Source organism: Scyliorhinus canicula, chromosome 8 (assembly GCF_902713615.1).
Source record: "Scyliorhinus canicula chromosome 8, sScyCan1.1, whole genome shotgun sequence".
Lineage (NCBI taxonomy): Eukaryota > Metazoa > Chordata > Chondrichthyes > Carcharhiniformes > Scyliorhinidae > Scyliorhinus > Scyliorhinus canicula.
In genome coordinates this window covers 5,246,019-5,266,576 of record NC_052153.1, presented here as the reverse complement: position 1 = coordinate 5,266,576, position 20,558 = coordinate 5,246,019, and the positions used below count along the sequence as shown (strand labels likewise).

At 49.7% G+C, this 20,558-nt stretch overlaps 1 protein-coding gene across 2 annotated transcripts in view; it reads right to left on the bottom strand.

Annotated features, from left to right (window-relative positions):
- Nucleotides 1-761: 761 nt before the first annotated feature.
- Nucleotides 762-20,558, bottom strand: part of megf10 (multiple EGF-like-domains 10) — a 193,852-nt gene continuing 174,055 nt past the window's right edge. For both annotated transcript variants that reach the window (XM_038804066.1, XM_038804067.1), the window contains exons 19-25: nt 16,818-16,946; nt 12,080-12,316; nt 9,756-9,883; nt 7,443-7,569; nt 5,900-5,947; nt 4,361-4,567; nt 762-2,385 (exon numbers count right to left, since the gene is read on the bottom strand). In XM_038804066.1, the coding sequence (XP_038659994.1) occupies nt 2,225-2,385; nt 4,361-4,567; nt 5,900-5,947; nt 7,443-7,569; nt 9,756-9,883; nt 12,080-12,316; nt 16,818-16,946 (1,037 nt within the window). In that variant the 3' untranslated portion in view covers nt 762-2,224. The remainder of the gene's footprint in view (nt 2,386-4,360; nt 4,568-5,899; nt 5,948-7,442; nt 7,570-9,755; nt 9,884-12,079; nt 12,317-16,817; nt 16,947-20,558) is intronic.

Below are 20,558 nucleotides of genomic sequence, written 5' to 3'. Positions count from 1 at the left end.
GTTGCACTCTCTGAGTGTTCAGCGGCAGTGGTCAGTGCTGCTGCCTCACAGCGTCACGGACCTGGGTTCAATTTGGGTCCCTGTCTGTCTGGAGTTTGCACGTTCTCCCCCTGTCTACGTGGGTTTCCTCCGGGTGCTCCGGTTTCTTCCCACAGTCCAAAGACGTGCAGGTTAGGTGGATTGGTCATGATAAAATTGCCTCTTAGTGTTCAAAGTTGTGCAGGTGAGGTGGGGCTATGGGGATAGGACTGAGGAAGGTGCTCTTTCAGAGGGTCGGTGCAGACCTGATGGGCCAAATGGCCTCCTTCTGCACTGTAGGAATACTATGATTCTATGGTTATTAGGAACAGAAGCCGATCATTCAGACCCTCAATCCTGTTCTAGAATCATAGAATTTATAGTGCAGAAGGAGGCCATTCGGCCCATCAGGTCTGCACCGACCCTCTGAAAGAGCACCTTCCTCAGTCCTATCCCCATAACCCCACCTCACCTGCACAACTTTGAACACTAAGAGGCAATTTTATCATGACCAATCCACCTAACCTGCACGTCTTTGGACTGTGGGAAGAAACCGGAGCACCCGGAGGAAACCCACGTAGACAGGGGGAGAACGTGCAAACCATCCAGGTAAAGCAAAGCAGAGAACAACATAACTGCCTCCCCCTGTCTCCCCTCTACTATCTGATTAGCTAATGGCTGCCCAATGTCTTCAATAAACAAAACTGAAATGGTCGCGACATTTGTACTTAGAGAGACACAGACTCTTTCAAGAGTAATTTTTATTGGAAAGCTGTGGCAAACACTCTATACATAAAAAGTAGCAGTTACAATGCTTAAAGAGCAGAAAAGGGGTGAAAAGGTTTAGTGCTGGTTTTCATTTGGGATAAATGAATCGGAATAAAACACTTCCATTTTATTTATGATTGAAACTGATCAAGAAAAAGAACATAAATAACGTAATAACAAGATTATCGTTCAGGTAAAAGAAGTGGTCTTTGTGCGACAGTATATTTAATATGTCACAACGCAAATACTAGACTGCAACGACACTTACAAGTTAATGTTACTGAGGGGGCAGGACCTCCCACTGTACAGTTTTAAGTCCATTAAACAAGTCACCACTTGTCAGTCAGTTTAACCTGGTTTTACACCTATGTACAACTTATTATACAATAACCAGGCTAATCAATACTGGCTCAGAAAGCTGAGACAAGGTCATAACAAAAAGCAATACTCTTAAGTAATAATGAAAGCAATGTACACAAATGTTAATCTGAACACAGGGTTAAATGCAAAAAACAGGGGAAAACTTCATGAGAAACACACTTTAATAATGCGGACAGTTATTGAAAGAACAAACGCGTGGCTATCTTTACAAACTTATTTCTGATGCACAAGACCAGCTTAAGCACAGCACCGATTTTATTTTACAAAAAGCTCGCAGATGGGGACAGCAAATGGCTGCGGCTGCACAGATTCAAAGGCATGTGGATCTGGCTACCAGACAGTGGAAATCTCCATGTGATTACTGCGCGGTTTGAGCACTGAATTTTGAGGATTCGTCAATTACTTGCACGTTGCGTTGCCCATGATCACTTGCAGTTACCATTTAGTTTTGTTGCCTCGCACATTTTCCTCCGCTTAGCCACGTTCTCGGCGCAATATAAAGAATTAAAATATTTCTAAGCTACCTACTTCAAGAGATTACCATCAATATGTATCATTTAATGTTAGTAATGTATGCATGGAATGATTTGTTGAAAAAAAAACTTGTGGGATTTAAGGAATGTCATGGTGAAGATGTTTTGAAGAACCTTCTTTCTGGAAAGTGTTGGACAATTAAATTCTGCACTGGCCCTTTTTTTTTTCACAATGTGGTACCACAGCTGTAGTATTTTTCCTTGAATGTCCAAATGATTCCATGTGCCTATAAAGCAGACACCAGATTTTCTGTCAGTCCTCACGGACATCTCAAAATAACAAATAAAAAGAAAGACTTTTAAAAAGAGGGCGTCTCTTTAGCGGCGCAGTGGCCTCTCCAAAGGTTACCCCTCCCCCCCCCTACCCCCACCCCGCTCTTCATCTGCAACTCGACTTGAGCTCTGGGAGTTAAATCGTCATCTAAACACGGCTAGAAGAGGTGGCAAGACATTGTCAATGTTCTTCTGACATCCCCCGAGAGAGCTGTTCAACCTTGACCAGGGGTGAACTGGCGCCGTTTGACTCATTCGTTGTCATCGGTTTTCGGTGATGGAGAAGGACTGTTTCGGACTGGAAGCAAGTCGTAATGGCACGGAATGTGACTGTTCTTGGGCAGATCGTATGGGTCCTGGCCTAAGGATGCGTTGTTGCAGTATGTCCCTTGGACGATGCTTACCGTTGGTTCTACAACACAAGAATATCGCATTTAATCACCATGTGCATCAAACCTTAGCGTCAGAGAACATGCTATAGTATAGAGAACCACACCATTTTCCTTAGAGCAGGGAGATCTGATAAAGGTATTTAAAATTTAGATAGAGAAAGACCAGTTCTAATGGCTGACAGGTCAAGGATCAAAGCTGATTGACAAAAGAAACCAGAGATGACTTGAGGATTTTTTTTTTCTCACACAATCAGAGTGTTAGCATTCGGAATGCCCTGCCTGGGAAGGTGGTGGAAACAATTCAATCACACATTTCAAAAGGGAATTGGATTAATACTTGCAAGGTCGACAAAATGAATGGGAAGAGCCCGTGAGGCTAATTGGATTGCTTTTCAAAGAGATGGCATTCACTCCATGGGCAGAATGGTCTTCTGTGCTAAACGTGTGCACGCTTTAGAAGTATGTGGATGTAGAATCACAGCCCCATACATCACAGTGAAGACCACCATAAGCACATCTCTGGTTTTAATTGCTCCAATGTTGGTACCCACGCCTTCAAACGCTTGGACCTTAAGCTCTTTCCCTCCTCAAATCTCTCCACCCCTCTCTCTCTCTCTCTCTCCTTCTTTCAGATGCTCTTAAAATCCTACCACTTAGACCAAATATTTGGCCGCCTGTCTTAATGTCCACATATGGAACCCAGTGTCACATTTTGTCTGATAACGCTTCTGTGATCCACTTAGAGATGTTTTTAATTATGTTAAATATTCATTATTTATGCAAGACTTGCAATTTTGTCAATGGAAAGGTCTTGACCAGCTTTTAAAAATTGTTTTCCAATTGAGGGGCAATTTGGTGTGGCCAACCCACCTACTGTGCACATCTTTGGGTTGTGGGGGTGAGACCCATGCAGACACGGGGAGAATGTGCAAACTCCACACAGACAGTAACCTGGGGCCGGGATCAAACCCGGGTCCTCAGTGGCGCGAGGCAGCAGTGCTAACCACTGCGCCACCGTGTCACTCAGTTCTTATCTAATTCTATTTTTCATCTCTTCCATTTCCATCTGCATTATTCCTGCCTGTCTCCTCTTCGCAACTGTGGTGCTGTAGGCATTCTGGGTCTTGATGCTTGATCTGATAATAGGGATGTGAAGATGCTGTATGAACACAGTTGCGTTTTCACATTGCCTCAATGCAGGGTGAAGATGGAACAGCGAGCGTAGGTAGAATTGGTTTAAATGATACCTTTGTGGATCTAAGGCTTTAACCTCAATTGCAATTGTTACAACACCAGAAGAGGATGAAACTGCAGATGGTGGAAGGTGATAGTAACCAGGATGTGTGCCTTATGTTGGTGTGCGTTTGTCAATCTGTGGACTTAAGGGTCATAAAATGTGCAAAATTAAACTCATCAAGAACAGGACAATGTTTGCTGGTTTCAAAGGGCTATGAAGCTTCACTCAGTTAGGAATCATTGTATGCTCAAAGAGAGATACCATGAATGGTGTGAATAGACATTGTTCAATATGTCCGATAGTTCTTCAACATGCGATTATGCATAGAGGACTGCTTGTCTTGCCCTGTACACAGACTTTGGGTGGCATGGTGGTTAGCACTATTGCTTCACAGCGCCAGGGACCTGGGTTCAATTCCAGCCTTGGGTGACTGTCTGCATGGAATTTGTACGTTCTCCCCGTGTCTGCGTGGGTTTCCTCCGGGTGCTCCGGTTTCCTCCCACAGTCCAAAGATGTGCAGGTTAGGTGGGCTTACTGGCACAGGGCAATGGAAGTGGGCCTAGGTGGGGTGCTCTTTTGGAGAGCCGGTGCAGACTCGATGGACCGAATGGTCTCCTTCTGCACGGTAGGAATTCTATGCATTAAGACAAATGGTTTATTTTTGAAGAACAATAGATGTAGTTAATGTTGCGATTTATTACAGCCTCTATCTTATTCACAAAGGTCACTCGAACGATGAGCATTATCCCAGCACCTACCGACTTCATAGACATTTTTATTGGCTGAAGTGGAGGTGCCAATCTCAGCATACGGTGAATCTCTGCGAGCCGGGGACTTCATCTCAACGTAACCACACTCGGAGTTTTTACAGGTAAAAACCGGAGGGTCCTTGATGGTGGCGTATGGGTTCTCGGTGCTGTTGAGTGAGCAGGTGCTGGCACTGCAGCCTGAACTCTTCACCAGATCTGAAAAATAACAATTAAATCATTCATCAAAATCTACAAGGCTGATTGAGTTTCTGAATATCTCACAGCAGGTCAGGAAGCATCTGTGGAGACTGAAACAGACGTTTCAAACTGATGACCCTTCATCAGAAAGCTCATCGACCAGAAACATTGGGCAGGATTCTCTGATCCTAAGTGTTGACACCATCGTAAACGCCTTTGTGTTTCTCGTCAGCATCAACATGGCCTCAGGAGCAGCGATTCTGACCCCTACAGGGTGCCAGCACGGCACTGGAGCGACTCACGCCGCTCCCGCTGTCGATCCTGGCACCAGATGGGCGCCGGGGGTCTGCGCACGCGCAGTGGGACCGGCGCGATTTCCGTACATGTGCGGTGTCTCCCTTCTCCGCGCTGGCCCCAATGCAACATGGCGCAGGGCTACAGGGGCCGGCGTGGGACAAAGGAGGCTCCCAGCCCGAGAGGCCAGCCCGCCGATTGGTGGGCCCCAATCGCGGGCCAGGCCACAGTCGAGGGCCTGCCCGGGGTCGGACCCCCACTCCCCCTCCCCCCCCCCCCCCCCCCCCCCCCCCCCCCCCCTCCTCAACCAGGCCGCACCCGGATCAATCCACGCCGAGGTCCTGCTGGGTAAGAGCAGGTTACAACGCCGCCGGCAGGACTTGGAGTTTTTTTGTACGGCTGCTCGACCCATCCCAGGCGGAGAATAGCCGGGTTGGGCCCCGTAGAGAGGCCCCTGACTGGCGCCGCACCGACCGCGCTGGCGGCAATGACGCCGATTCTCCGCTCTGCGGAGAACCGCGTCCCGGCGTCGGGACGGCGTGGCACCATTCCCGCCGGTCGCGACGATTCTCTGGCCCGGCCCCGGGGTGAGAGAATCCCGCCCATTAACTCTGCTTCTCTGGGGCAGCACGGTGGCACAGTGGTTAGCACTGCAGCCTCAGGGCGCCCAGGTCCCGGGTTCGATCCCGGCTCTGGGTCACTGTCTGTGTAGAGTTTGCACATTCTCCCCGTGTCTGCGTGGGTTTCACCCCCACAACCCAAAGATGTGGAGGGTAGGTGGATTGGCCGCGCTAAATTGCCCCTTAATTGGAAAAAATGAATTGGGTACTCTAAATTTATAAAAGAAACCTCTGCTTTTCTCTCTGCCGATACCTCCTGACCTGCTGAATATTTCCAGCATTTGGGGTTTCTATTTCAGATTACCAGTAGATGCTTATTTTACTTTTGTGTTAAGAATACATCTGGGGCCATGATTTAATTTGGATGGCATGCCACAAGTGGGCGATCAATGGACTCCTTTCCGGACCTTATAATAGGAGCCTTTTAAAACTGTACCTTTAAGAGATTTTCCAACGTATCCTCGGTCGATACCAAATGCACCGCCTGCAAATAAATAAAAGCACAATAGGTTTCTGAGGCAGGACATGAATCATCTGGACTTCAGCTCGGAGCACCACAGCTCACAAAGAATTTCCGCCTTGGAGAATTCCACCAGGGCAGCACGGTAGCACAGCGGGTAGCACTGTGGCTTCACAGCGCCAGGGTCCCGGGTTCGATTCCCGGCTTGGGTCACTGTCCGTGCAGAGTCTGCACGCTCTCCCCGTGTCTGCGCGGGTTTCCTCCGGGGGCTCCGGTTTCCTCCCACAAGTCCCGAAAGATGTGCTTGTTCCATAATTTGGACATTCTGAACTCTCCCTCGGTGTACCCGAACGGGCGCCTGAATGTGGCGACTAGGGGATTTTCACACTAACTTATTTGCAGTGTTAATGTAAGCCTGCTTGTGATACAAATAAAGATTATTATTATTATTATTAAAAGAGTTAAATCACAAGAACTGGCTATACGGACGATAGGCTTGTATTGTCTTGTGCAGAGAAGATTACATGATGATTGTATGTGAGTGAGGGATTTAAGAGAGTAGATAGAGAGAAGCTATTTCCTCTTGTGGGTGGAGCGCGGAAGCTTAACATTAAAGTCAGGTGGTTCAGGGGTGAAATCAGGACAAAGGACTTGGGAAATCTGGAGCTCTCTCCCCAAAAAGGCTGTTGAGGGCAAATGGAACATTTCAACACAGAGATTGGTTCCGGGTCTGAGGGGCTATGGAACGAGGATGGGTAGGTACAAGTTTTAACTGAACGGGAGAACAGAGGAGGGGGATGAATGGCCTCCTCCCATTCCCATGTAACGGCTTGACATAAAACGATGTGCAGACAAAGAAGATCTAATTGTAAATGCCAAACCAGGAAAATCTTCGAGCAGTCGGGAAGCTGGGGTGGGACAAGGAGTGGGCAGACACCCTACTCCCAGAGAGGACAAGTTTCAATCTGTTAATGAGGCTGGTAAGAATCCTTACAACGCCAGGTTAAAGTCCAACAGGTTTATTTCAAACACCAGCTTTCGGAGCATTGCTCATGTTAGACTTTAACCTGGTGTTGTAAGACTTCTGACTGTGCTCACCCCTGTCCAACGCCAGCATCTCCACATCATGTTAATGAGGCTGGCAATTCCTGAGCTGGTCTGCTTAGTGGTGTTTGTCAGGCCTTGCGAAACCTGGTCGATGGAGGGAGGAGTGGGCAGTTTGATGCAGAAGGTAAACTCCTTTACAGCGCCTCTTGGGGACAAGAGAAGCAGGAGTGCCCCCCCCCCCCCACCCCAGACCCCCCAGACCCCCACCAAGTTACCTCACCATCAGATCCCAAATTTTGCCTCACAAAGATCCCTGCGGTTATGGGTTGGTTCCCATCCAAATCTCTGCCCCCTCCCCAACTACGTAACCCACCCCTGTTAATATCCGATCCATTCTTCCCCAATCAAATCTGAGTGTTATTACACATGCCATTGCGTTCATTCGCTAATAATGAGTTGGAAATTTCAATACCTAGATCGTTGGGGTAGCCACCTTGTTTCCAGTCCGCGGGTAAGGTTGCCGTGTAATCCATAACAGGGCCGTGCTTCCCTGGACTCTTCAGATTTTTGATATTTACAAAGAGTTGATTGTTTTTTGTCTGTTGTGTTGAAAAAGAACAAGTAACATAAGTGGTCAGAAGGATTTATTCTCACCTTAATATTGTCCATGACTGAGAATTACAGGGCACGATTTACCGGCCGCGTCCAGCTGGAATCGCGACAGGACGTGGCTGGAAGATCCCATGGGAGGCCTCATCCGGGATTTCCGATGGTCATTGAAAACTCACTTAACCGTGCCGGCGCTGGATCGAACAGCCACCCGGCATGTATCAGCCTTGCCCCGGAAACCTCAGCCAGTCCACACAAACAGGGACCAGGCGGAACCGAATTTGTTGAGGGGTCTCTCAGGCGATCGGAGGCCCCCAGGTGGTCGGACTCTGGGCAGGGTGGCACCCTGGCATGGCTGATGCCACCTGGGCACCTTGGCACTGCCAGCCTAGCACTCTGGCAGTGCCACCTGGGTGCCAGCCTGGCACTGCCAAGGTACACAGGTGGCACTCCTGGGCTGGCAGGGCACTGCCAGGGTGCCCAGGTGGCACTGCCAGGGTGCCCAGGTGGCACTGCCAGGGTGCCCAGGTGGCACTGCCAGGGTGCCTGGGTGGCACTGCCAAGTTGCCCGGGTGGCACTCCCAGGGTGCCCAGGTGGCATTTGGGGGTCCGGGGTTCACTATTTCTTCCTGTACTGAGACGCTCTGCTTGCCGGAGCAGGAAATGCGGCCAAGTGTGGCCTCGGCAAGGACCTTCCCGCATGGGCTCGTTTGATAGCAGGGCCATTCCCAGTGAATGGCCTTGCTACTCCTGTCCAGAGCAGACTCGAGTTTTGTTTCAGTAAAATTGCATCCACAGTTTCAATAGCCACCCGTCTATGTGCCCCTGTTGTTGAGTTTGTGACTTTACGTTGAGTGGTTTATTTAACAATGGAGTCGGGGGGCGGGACAGACCCCTTGAATCCAGGTCACAACGTGCATTGCAATCTGCTGCCCACCATGTCTGCGCTCATTGATGTTGCTGGGGGCTCGTGAGCTCAGGCTAAAAGAAGGCAATCAAAAGCGTACATTTATTTAGTGCCTTTCTCATCCCCAGGATGTCCCAAAGTGCGTGACAGACAATCAATTAGCTACTTTTGAAGTGAGGTCACTGTCAGGGGAAATGCAGCAGCTAATGAGCGCACAGCAATGTGATGATGACCAGATAACCTGGTTTGTGAGTGATGTTAACTGAGGGATAAACTTTAGCCCAGGATACCGCGGAGAACTGCCCTACTGATCCTCAAAATACCGGCCATGGAATCTTTTGCATTCACCCGAAGAGACAGATGGGACCTCAGTTTAACATTTCATCCAATAGGAGGCACGTACAACAGTGCGGCACTCCCTCAGTACTGACCCTCTGACCCTCTGACAGTGCGGCAATCCCTCAGTACTGACCCTCTGACAGTGCGGCACTCCCTCAGTACTGACCCTCTGACAGTGCGGCACTCCCTCAGTACTGACCCTCTGACAGTGCAGCACTCCCTCAGTACTGACCCTCTGACAGTGCAGCTCTCCCTCAGTACTGACCCTCCGACAGTGCGGCACTCCCTCAGTACTGACCCTCTGACAGTGCGGCACTCCCTCAGTACTGACCCTCTGACAGTGCAGCACTCCCTCAGCACTGACCCTCTGACAGTGCAGCACTCCCTCAGTACTGACCCTCTGACAGGGCAGCACCTCCTCAGTACTGACCCTCTGACAGTGCAGCATTCCCTCAGTACTGACCCTCTGACAGTGCAGCACTCCCTCCGTACTGACCCTCTGACAGTGCAGCACTCCCTCCGTACTGACCCTCTGACAGTGCAGCACTCCCTCAGTACTGCACTGGGAGCGTCAGTCTGTGTTATTGTTCTCAGGCCTCTGGAGCGGGATGTGGCCTATTTCTGTGCTATAATTCATGGAATGATACATATCATAGGGAGACCATTCGGTCCATCAAACCCTTGCTGGCCTTTTGATTTAACCATCCAATCAAATGCTGGGTTCTGTCCCCACAAACGCTATGTCATTTTATGTATAAATGTATTATTTTGCGATGAAAGTTGGCCACTTTTCAAACAAGGATGTTTTATTGAGGCTGCAGTTTGTGAAGCCGAGTGCTGTCAGGAGGTCGACAATTGGAAGAAGCTGTCACTCAGTTGTATCTTAAACAGTAACATTTATAACTTAGTTTTACAGTGAATGTTTCTTACCTTTCCAGATGTGCTGCGTTGACAGTTGTTGGTGTGAGATGGACTCCCACATTGCGCTAAGGTGTGGTAGCTTGGGTTGGAGAAATAATGGCTGTTTGCATTCCCGGTATTGACGTGCGGCGTGTTCTCTGCAGGAAAACGGTCAACCAGAGTCAGAAAGTACCCTCATAGAACATACCGTGCAGAAGGAGGCCATTCGGCCCATCAAGTCTGCACCGACCCACTTAAGACCTCACTTCCACCCTATCCCCGTAACCCAATAATCTCACCTAACAGCATGGTAGCACAAGCGGATAGCACTGTGGCTTCACAGCGCCAGGGTCCCAAGTTCGATTCCCGGCTTGGGTCACTGTCTGTGCGGAGTCTGCACGTTCTCCCTGTGTCTGCGTGTGTTTCCTCCGGGTGCTCCGGTTTCCTTCCCCAGTCCAAAGAGGTGGATTGGCCATGATAAATTGTCCTTAGTGACCAAAAAGGTTAGGAGGGGTTATTGGGTTATGGGGATAGGGTGGAAGTGAGGGCTTAATTGGGTCGTTGCAGACTCTATGGGCCGAATGGCCTCCTTCTGCACTGTATGTTCTCTGTTCAGTAAATGGTCCAGGATAAACCCAGCCTCCTCTCTTCCTCCTTGTGAGGAAAGCATTGTTACTTTGTGGGCAGCACGGTATGATAGTGGTTAGCACAATTGCTTCACAGCTCCAGGGTCCCAGGTTCGATTCCGACTTGGGTCACTGTCTGTGCGGAGTCTGCACGTTCTCCCCATGTCTGTGTGGGTTTCCTCCGGGTGCTCCGGTTTCCTCCCACAGTCCAAAGATGTGCAGGATAGGTGGACTGGTCATGCTAAATTTCCCTTAGTGTCCAAAATTGCCCTTAGTGTTGGGTGGGGTTACTGGGTTATGGGGATAGGGTGGAGGTGTGGACCTTGGGTAGGGTGCTCTTTCCAAGAGCCGGTGCAGACTTGATGGGCCGAATAGCCTCCTTCTGCACTGTAACATCTAAGTAACTATGAAACTAACCATTTTGGGCACTAAGGGGCAATTTAGCATGGCCAATCCACCTAACCTGCACGTCTTTGGACTGTGGGAGGAAACCGGAGCACCCGGAGGAAACCCACGCAGACACGGGGAGAACGTGCAGACTCCGCACAGTGACCCAAGCCAGGAATCGAACCTGGGACCCTGGAGCTGTGAAGCCACAGTGCTAACCACTGTGCTACCGTGTCGCCCTCATGTTTGTAATTCTGGTCAGACCATTTTGATGTGTTTTGCCAGACGACGAAACAACAACAACTTGCATTCATGTAGCACCTTTAGATTGTCAAATGTTGCAGGGACATGAGAGATTGTCAAAACAATATTTGACACCGGTATCTTATCAAATGCTGTTCGGGCAGCTGGGCAAAAGCTTGGTCAGATGGATAGATTCTGAGAAGGTTTTTAAAGAGGGGGGGAGAGAGGTTTAGGGAGCCCAGAGCTTAGAACCTCGGTAGCTGACGGCTCAGCAGCCAATGCTGCAGCAATTAAAACAGGTGACACGCAAGAGGCCAGAGGGGTTAAATTACGAGGATGGGTTCCACAGACTCGGCTCAAGGTCCCTTTGGTTTGGTCGATTAAAGGGGGGTGGCGTAGTTGTTGTGTTTAAAATGATCAGAAGATTTGAGAGGCAGATAGAGAGAAACTATTTCTTCTCATGGTGGGGCACAGGGGGGCGGGGGAGGGCTGGGTGGGGCGGGGGGAGTAGGGGGGTGGTGCAAGGCAGAACAAGGGACCATAACCTCAAGGTTAGAGCCAAGCTAGGTTCTTCACATAAGGGGTAGGGGAAATGTAGCTGAATTGGACATTCTGAATTCTCCCTCCGTGCACCCAAACAGGCTCCGGAGTGTCAGGGGCTGGTTTAGCACAGGGCTAAGTCTCTGGCTTTGAAAGCAGACCAAGGCAGGCCAGCAGCACGGTTCAATTCCCGTACCAGCCTCCCCGAACAGGTGCCGGAATGTGGCGACGAGGGGCTTTTCACAGTAACTTCTTCATGACAGTGTCAATGTAGGCCTCTTTATGACAATAAAGATTAAAGATGATTAAAATGTGGAACTTTCTCCCCCACAAAAGGCCGAGGACTATTTGGAAATTTCAAAATGGAGATTGATATATTTTGGTTGGGTATTAAGGAATACGGAGTCAAGATGGGTAAATTAATATACCGATCAGCCACAACCTAATTGAATAGCGAAAGAGGATCGAGGGGCTGAATGGCTGACTACTGTTCACTCGGTGGTAACATTTTTGTCCACCACCATTCACATTACCGGTCGAGCAATGGGGGTCTCTCACCTGAGATGGAGTAATCCGCATTCATGGTCCTGAGGGCAGGGGCGTAGGTCACGGCCGCCATGCTGGCCTCTTTGCCCTTCTGTTTGCGACGGTACATTATGAAGAGCACCAAGAGGAAGAGGACAATCAGGAGAAGGATGACGATGCCCACCGTAGCTCCAATCTGATGGGAGTCAGCAGGAATGGCTGTGCTGGTGCGGCTCAAACTGTTGAGATTGCCGACAATAATGACGCCGGCTGGAAAAGACAAGTCAGAAAATATCTCAAAACGGCAAAGTATCGGCAAGGTACAGGGTCAGCCCCCCTCCCCCCCGCTCCGGGGTTAGGTTCCAGGCGGTGGTTGGAGAGGAACTCTTCTCAGGATCTCCTTTGCCCGATGGTGCTGTTCACCACAGCTGATGAACAGAGAGAGAGTCTGTCAAAGTAGAAACCTTCCATTAGCGGTGACACACGGGTTGAAAAAATACCAGCCTCTATGGAGTGTAGCCACCTGGGGTGGCCACGTCCCGATTCCAAAATGGACATTGGCAAAGAGTAAAGGGAAAATTGGGCAGTATTAGGAAAACAAGCAGGTGCAAGGTTTGCCTGTGGATTGGAACTTGCAGCTCCCAGACAGGACTGATACTACAAGCCATTAGCATAGTAATGAGCTATCTCCGGGGACAAAAGAGAAACATTTAAACAATCGGTACCAGGGCAGACTCCCCGGCGCCAGTGGAGACTAAAACAAAGGCAGGCCAATGGTTACCTAGGGCCCGCCCAGTGATCGAGAAACTACCCCTTTATTGGAGAGAATCAATACAAATGATCGGGACATGGTCCAATTAATTGGGGCCAAGTTCAGGAACCGCCCAGAAGGGCGTGAAACCCTTTGGGGTATAAAGAAGAGTCCCCAAGACAGAGCGCTCTCTTCTTCTTCACCTTCACCTTGGCCTTGGCTCTCAGCGACGAGAGACCCGCCAAGCACCAGCCAAGTAAGTCTAAGGTCAACGCACGATACGAGATAGGCGCTCCTAGCTACTATTCTATACCAGTTCGAAGCCAGCAGTATCAGAACCGGACAACGGCCATTGTTCCTCTGACTGAGTGGGCGCCCGAAGCTAAGTATAGGCTTTTAGTAGTAGTTGTAGTTTAGTGAGTAGAGTTTGTGCATGAGTAATAATTGACTGTGTGTGTAAATAAATGTGCATTGATTTCAAACTTACTAACTGGTGTATCGAGTCATTGATCAGTATTCGGTTTTGAACCCTGTGGTGGTATCAAAAAGATACCTGGCGACTCTTGAGCAAAGGTCATTAAAACAGAGCAAATTAAGGAAAGCATAACGAGCAACAGGAGTTAAGTCAATCGCAGCAGTTCTGGCTGAAGGGTGACTTCATGGAGCCGGAGATATTCAAATCAAATTATTCAAACTGGCATGTGCTGGAGTTAATAGGGTTCAAGCTCCACACAAACTGCCCCTCCCGACTCCCCCCCCCCCCCCCCCCCCCCCCCCCTCCCCCAACTAAGACCTGGGCGAGGCTGAGATTTTCTGGTGTCACCCTTCCTACCCCCAGGCCAATAAAGGCCAGAAGGGCCTCATCGTGTTGCCACTAGGATACTACCAGTGAAGGGCAGGGCTGCCTACAGTCGGAGTGGTGGGTGTCGGCCAGGGGGCATCCCTCCTGCTCGGGCACATTGGTGGAACCCAACAGTGACAAGGGTCACCGCAGTGGAAAGACTGACACCTGCCCTTCAAACTGGGGTTAGCACTGCTGCCTCAGAGCTCCAGGGTCCCAGGTTTGACTCCCGGCTTGGGTCACTATCTGCACGTTCTCCCCGTGTCTGCGTGGGTTTCCTCCCACAGTCCAAAGATATGCAGGTTAGGTGGATTGGACATGATAAAGAAAATCGCCCCTTCGTGTCCGAAGATGTGTAGGTTAAGTGAAGCTAAGTGAAGGATAGGGCGCGGGAGTGGGCCGAGGTAGAGAGCTATTTCGGAGGGTCGTTGCAGACTCGATGGGCCATGTCCGAGTGTTTTCACGGATAGTCCTCTATCTGGGCTCCTCGCAGTGTTGTTAATGACTCTTGGTGACACCACTGGTTTTGAAAATCTGCCTATCTCTGATTGGTTGGCAGCTCTTGGAGGTGGGATATCAGTCACATAGGTGCCAGGAATGCCGACAGCAGGTAAGTAATAGCTTTTAATCGCATTAGGGGGCCCAGGAATGGCCATGCGTGTTGCCAGTGAATGGGCCCACCGTCGTGACCATCCAATCCAGCCCATCACTCCCCCTCACAGGATGGACAATGATATGGACCAAGATCAAAAGGGAGAGGAGTTAAAATGTGACTTGAAGCGGAACTCACAGATGGTGCTGTTTCCACCTCCCAACTCCTTTGTTCATATTCATACACCGAACACCAAAATAGAAGACACGTTGAATTCTTAATTCAGCTAACGGATGGCGTGTAGAGGTGATGAGAAAAAGTGGCAAATAAAATTTAATTTCATTCATTAATGTGGATAGCACAATCGCTTCACAGCTCCAGGGTCCCAGGTTCGAATCCGACTTGGGTCACTGTCTGTGCGGAGTCTGCACATCCTCCCCGTGTCTGCGTGGGTTTCCTCCGGATGCTCCGGTTTCCTCCCACAGTCCAAAGATGTGCAGGTTAGGTGGATTGGCCATGATAAATTGCCCTTAGTGTCGAAAATTGCCCTTAGTGTTGGTTGGGGTTGCTGGGTTATGGGGATAGGGTGGAGGTGTTGACCTTGGGTAGGCTGCTCTTTCCAAGAGCCAGTGCAGACTTGATGGGCCGAATGGCCACCTTCTGCACTGTAAATTCTATAATTCAGTTTGAGGCGATGCATTTTGGTAAATAAAATATCTGTAGGTTCCGTGTTGTTTGAGAGCAAAGGGATTTGGGGGAAGACGGGGTCACAGCTGAACTTCGGGTTTGCAAAAGGAGTTTTCAGGTTTCATTGCAACATTTCGGATATTGAAACCAAGCGAATCTTTATAACTCAATAAAACCACAGGTGGAGCACAGCATCGGACACCACACAATAGGAAGGACACTGAGGCCTGAGTAAAGGTTCAGCAAAGATTAATTTGGGTGTTGGCTGCTGTGAGGAAATACAACTCCGAGGAAAGACTTGAAAATTAGTTCCTGTGTTGAAATTGGTAAAACACAGATTACGGGGCCATCTGATTGAGATATTTATCCTTCCGCAAGGACGGAAGCAGACCATTTCCAAAAGGTGAGGGGTCAAGGGGGAAGGGGGACATAGATTACAGAATAACCGCAAGAGGTTTAGACCAGAAGGAAAGAGAGACATCTCCACACAGAGCGTGGGATCACAACGCGACCCGTGTGATGAGACCATCAATTCACACGACACGTGGTTAGAAGTGAACAGTGGTTTTAATCGTCTTACAACAGAGCCTGCCTGTGACAAGATGAACTCCAGATGAACAGGCAGGCAGGCTCACAACAGCAACCTTTATACTTCTGGTTAGGGGAGGAGCCATGGGCGGAGCCAAGGGTGGAGCCCAGTACAAGCCCCTCATCTCCCCCTATGGGTAGAGCCACGCAACTACACATAATCTGATACAAGGTACAGGCTCAACACATGTTGTACAATACAATGTGGATTATTAGTGTTTATAATTCACAACACCGTGGGTGTCTGGGATCTACCTGGCTCACCATGCCTCGCGAGGTCTAAAGAGACCTCGAGAGGCGTCACGATGTGAATCCCCCCTTTCTGTCAAATCTGCATATTTGAGAGAGACAGTTAGTCTCACTCTAATATGCGCTGCCCAGATCTAAGCAAGGCGTGGGATCTAACTCCCTCGCCATGGAGAGCTAGGGTGAGCGCTGTTTAGTGCTGGTCTCCACAAATGGGGACCCAGACGGCACGGCATTCGTGGGGGTCTCCCAGGGGTTTGGAGGCCCCCAGGTGCATGCCCTTTCGGCAAGGTGGTACTGCTGGTGCAGCTGGGCGCCCTGGCAGTGCCAGCCTGATGTCCTGGTAGTGCCAGGTGGCAGGGCACTGCCAGGCCGCCACTTCCAAGGTACCATGCTGGCATTCTTTGTGCGGTGATTGGGCCGGAGGCTGCCCTGGGGGGGTGGTGTGGGGGTTGGGGGTGGGGGCTAGGATCCCCTTATAGAGCGTTGGGGGTGGGAGGGGTTTGGGGGTCATGTCGAGAGTTCAGGAGATCAGGAAGCTATTTAAAAATGGCGGCTGAATTTCTCGCTGCACTGAGGAATTCCGGCGAGCGGAGCTCCTCGGTGTAGAAAACAGGATTAAGTGCGGCCTCGTCGGCTAGTCCCCGCTGAGGCCTCTGATCTACCCTGATGGGTGTTAGCGGGGAAACACCCGGCTAATCTCGCGCCACGGGACTCTGTTCCCATTCGGGTAGATCGCACCCAGAGAGTTGTGTGGCTGTCGGATTCTGAGCGCTACTGCTCGAAGCAGGAACTATGGTCACATACAGGATTAGATTGGATAGGTAGATAGGGGGACGTGGGAACAAGGCAGGCAACTTTGATTGGAATAATTTGATCACATGGAGCAGGAGGGCTGACATGGACTCGATGGGCCGAGTGGAAATCTGTGTGTTAATACACATGTAGCGATTGGGTCTCCAATGCTGCGGAACTGCAGAGATTCACTGACCTTGGGTTTATGAAAGCAAGCAAGCTCGTGAACAGGTGTAAGATACGGTTACTGGGCTGGGAGTGAACATTGTACCTTGGTCACATTTTGAACCTTTCCATCCAGGGCTGCAGTAACAGGTGCCTTTGATATGGTCACATGTAGAGTTGTTCAGACAGTCGCAAACCTGTCGACAGCCATAACCATAGGTCCCTGATAGACATCCTGTAAAACATGAACATCAAGGGTGGGCAGATAGGACACACAGACATTCCAAGGGGTCTCTATCCTTTAGCAAGGTTTGAAGGGGGTGGGGGGGAACCATGTCAAATCCAATCAGTGGCCTTCCCTCCACCTTACCACCAGCTCCCGACCCATCAGAACTTTCATAGGCGTATGGAAGGCGTCAGGCAGCCCACCTGTCCTTTGACAGGTTTCTCCCCCCCCCCCCCACCCCCCTCACCCCACATCACACCACCCCACCTCACCCCACACCCCACACCAAAGTCATCCTTTAACCCGAACTCAGCCTCTTCAAGCTGACACCCCACCTCCCATTCCGCCTTCACTGAGACCTCCCACTGACCTGGACTCCTCAGCATGGTGGGATTGCCTGTTGTCCCAGCCATCGCTCCCACTGACCAGCAGTCCTCCAAGACAGGACCTCCTCCCAAGGAGGGGGCAGAAAACACACCTGAAAGCAACTGGTGCTGGTCCCAATGTTACATTTCTACACGATTTTGCACACTTGTGTGGTCTACCTTTGCTCTGATTGGCCATACGGTAACCTTAGCCATGTTCAGCCAACCCAGAGTTACCGATGTAGAATTCTGGCTTATCACGGCATTGTCCTTCTGGATTTGCTACTATGCCGTCGGGAATGGTTGGTGACTTGAACACATCTGGAATTCAGTGCCATCCAAGTTTGATTCATTGCGATTTCCGTGTATCACTTTGTTCAAGCTTTTGGCCCCCTGACCTAATAACTTCCCATGGGACACGCTTGTCAAATTCTGTCTGATAATCCTGCCAATGAACAACCGGACATGTTTTGCTATCTTAAAGGCGCCAAGCGGGTATATGTTGTGTTGTTGAACCAAGGCTGCACTTGGAACTGCAAATAATTACTGCTATCAGCAATATGAACTCTCTGGCAATATGTACAACAGTTAAAGGTAATATTTACAGGTAAATGGGGAAAAGGTGGTGGAGTGCGACAATGGGATAGCTCATTCAGACAAAATGAGCTGAATGGCCTCATTCTGAGCTCTCTGGTTTTGCCATTCCAAGGGTTCAATCTACCGGCCATGCTGCACTCAAAAAGCTGCATGCCGCGGAGGCGCAGCGTGGCTGGTAAATTCCAGGAGACAGCGCTCCCCGGGATCTACCCGGCTCGCCCACGCCTCGTGAGATCTAACGTGATCTCTCGCCTGGATCCCGCCTGGATCATATTACAGTGAGTTGGGACCCGGGGGGGGGGGGACTCGAGAGACCAAGCAGCCATTAAAAACAGCGTCCCGATCTCTCCCTGTACGGAGGGGTTTCAGCGAGCAGGGTTCCTCAGTGCAAGAAATGGGACTAAGATAGAGAAATACAGCACAGAACAGGCCCTTCGGCCCACGATGTTGTGCCGAACTTTTATCCTAGGTTAATCATAGGATTTTGGATACTAAGGGCAATTTATCATGGCCAATCCACCCAACCCGCACATCTTTGGACTGTGGGAGGAAACCGGAGCACCCGGAGGAAACCCACGCACACACGGGGATGATGTGCAGACTCCACACAGACAATGACCCAAGTCGAAATCGAACCTGGGACCCTGGAGCAGTGAAGCAATTGTGCTATCCACAATGCTACCGTGCTGCCCTTAAGAAGAAATTAATCTACACTCCATTATTCTACCCTAATCCATGTACCTATCCAATAGCCGCTTGAAGGTCCCTATCGTTTCCGACTCAACTACTTCCACAGGCAGTGCATTCCATGCCCCCACTACTCTTTGGGTAAAGAACCTACCTCTGACATCCCCCCTATATCTTCCACCATTTACCTTAAATTTATGTCCCCTTGTAATGGTGTGTTCCACCCGGGGAAAAAGTCTCTGACTGTCTACTCTATCTATTCCCATATCATCTTATAAACCTCTATCAAGTCGCCCCTAATCCTTCTCCGTTCTAATGAGAAAAGGCCTAGCACCCTCAACCTTTCCTCGTAAGAACCTACTCTCCATTCCAGGCAACATCCTGGTAAATCTCCTTTGCACCTTTTCCAAAGCTTCCACACTCTTCCTAAAACGAGGTGACCAGAACTGCACACAGTACTCCAAATGTGGCCTTACCAAGGTTTTGTACAGCTGCATCATCACCTCACGGCTCTTAAATTCAATCCCTCTGCTAATGAATGCTAGCACACCATAGGCCTTCTTCACAGCTCTATCCACTTGAGTGGCATCTTTCAAAGATCTATGAACATAGACCCCAAGATCTCTCTGCTCTTCTACATTGCCAAGAACCCTACCATTAACCCTGTATTCCGCATTCATATTTGTCCTTCCAAAATGGACAACCTCACACTTGTCAGGGTTAAACTCCATCTGCCACTTCTCAGCCCAGCTCTGCATCCTATCTATGTCTCTTTGAAGCCGACAACAGCCCTCCTCACTATCCACAACTCGACCAATCTTTGTATCATCTGCAAATTTACTGACCCACCCTTCAACTCCCTCATCCAAGTCGTTAATGAAAATCACAAACAGCAGAGGACCCAGAACTGATCCCTGCAGTACGCCCCTGATAACTGGGCTCTAAGCTGAATATTTGCCATCCACCACCACTCTCTGACTTCTATCGGTTAGCCAGTTCGTTATCCAACTGGCCAAATTTCCTACTATCCCATGCCTCCTTACTTTCTGCATAAGCCTACCATGGGGAACCTTATCAAATGCCTTATTAAAATCCATGTACACTACATCCACAGCTTTACCTTCATCCACATGCTTAGTCACCTCCTCAAAGAAGTCAATAAGACTTGTAAGGCAAGACCTACCCCTCACAAATCCGTGCTGACTATCCCTAATCAAGCAGTGGCTTTCCAGATGCTCAGAAATCCTATCCCTCAGTACCCTTTCCATTACTTTGCCTACCACCGAAGTAAGACTAACTGGCCTGTAATTCTCAGGGTTATCCCTATTCCCTTTTTTGAACAGGGGCACGACATTCGCCACTCTCCAATCCTCTGGTACCACCCCTGTTGACAGCGAGGACGAAAAGATCATTGGCAATGGCTCTGCAATTTCATTTCTTGCTTCCCATAGAATCCTTGGATATATCCCGTCAGGCCCGGGGGACTTGTCTATCCTCAAGATTTTCAAAACGCCCAACACATCTTCCTTCACAACAAGTATCTCCTCGAGCTTACCAGTCTGTTTCACACTGTCCTCTCCAACAATATGGTCCCTCTCGTTTGTAAATACTGAAGAAAAATACTCGTTCAAGACCTCTCCTATCTCTTCAGACTCAATACACAATCTCCCGCTACTGTCGTTGATCGGACCTACCCTCGCTCTAGTCATTCTCATATTTCTCACATATGTGTGTAAAAGGCCTTGGGGTTTTCCTTGATCCTACCCGCCAAAGATTTTTCATGCCCTCTCTTAGCTCTCCTAATCCCTTTCTTCAGTTCCCTCCTGGCTATCTTGTATCCCTCCAGCGCCCTGTCTGAACCTTGTTTCCTCAGCCTTACATAAGTTTCCTTCTTCCTCTTAACAAGACATTCAACCTCTCTTGTCAACCATGGTTCCCTCACTCGACCATCTCTTCCCTGTCTGACAGGGAC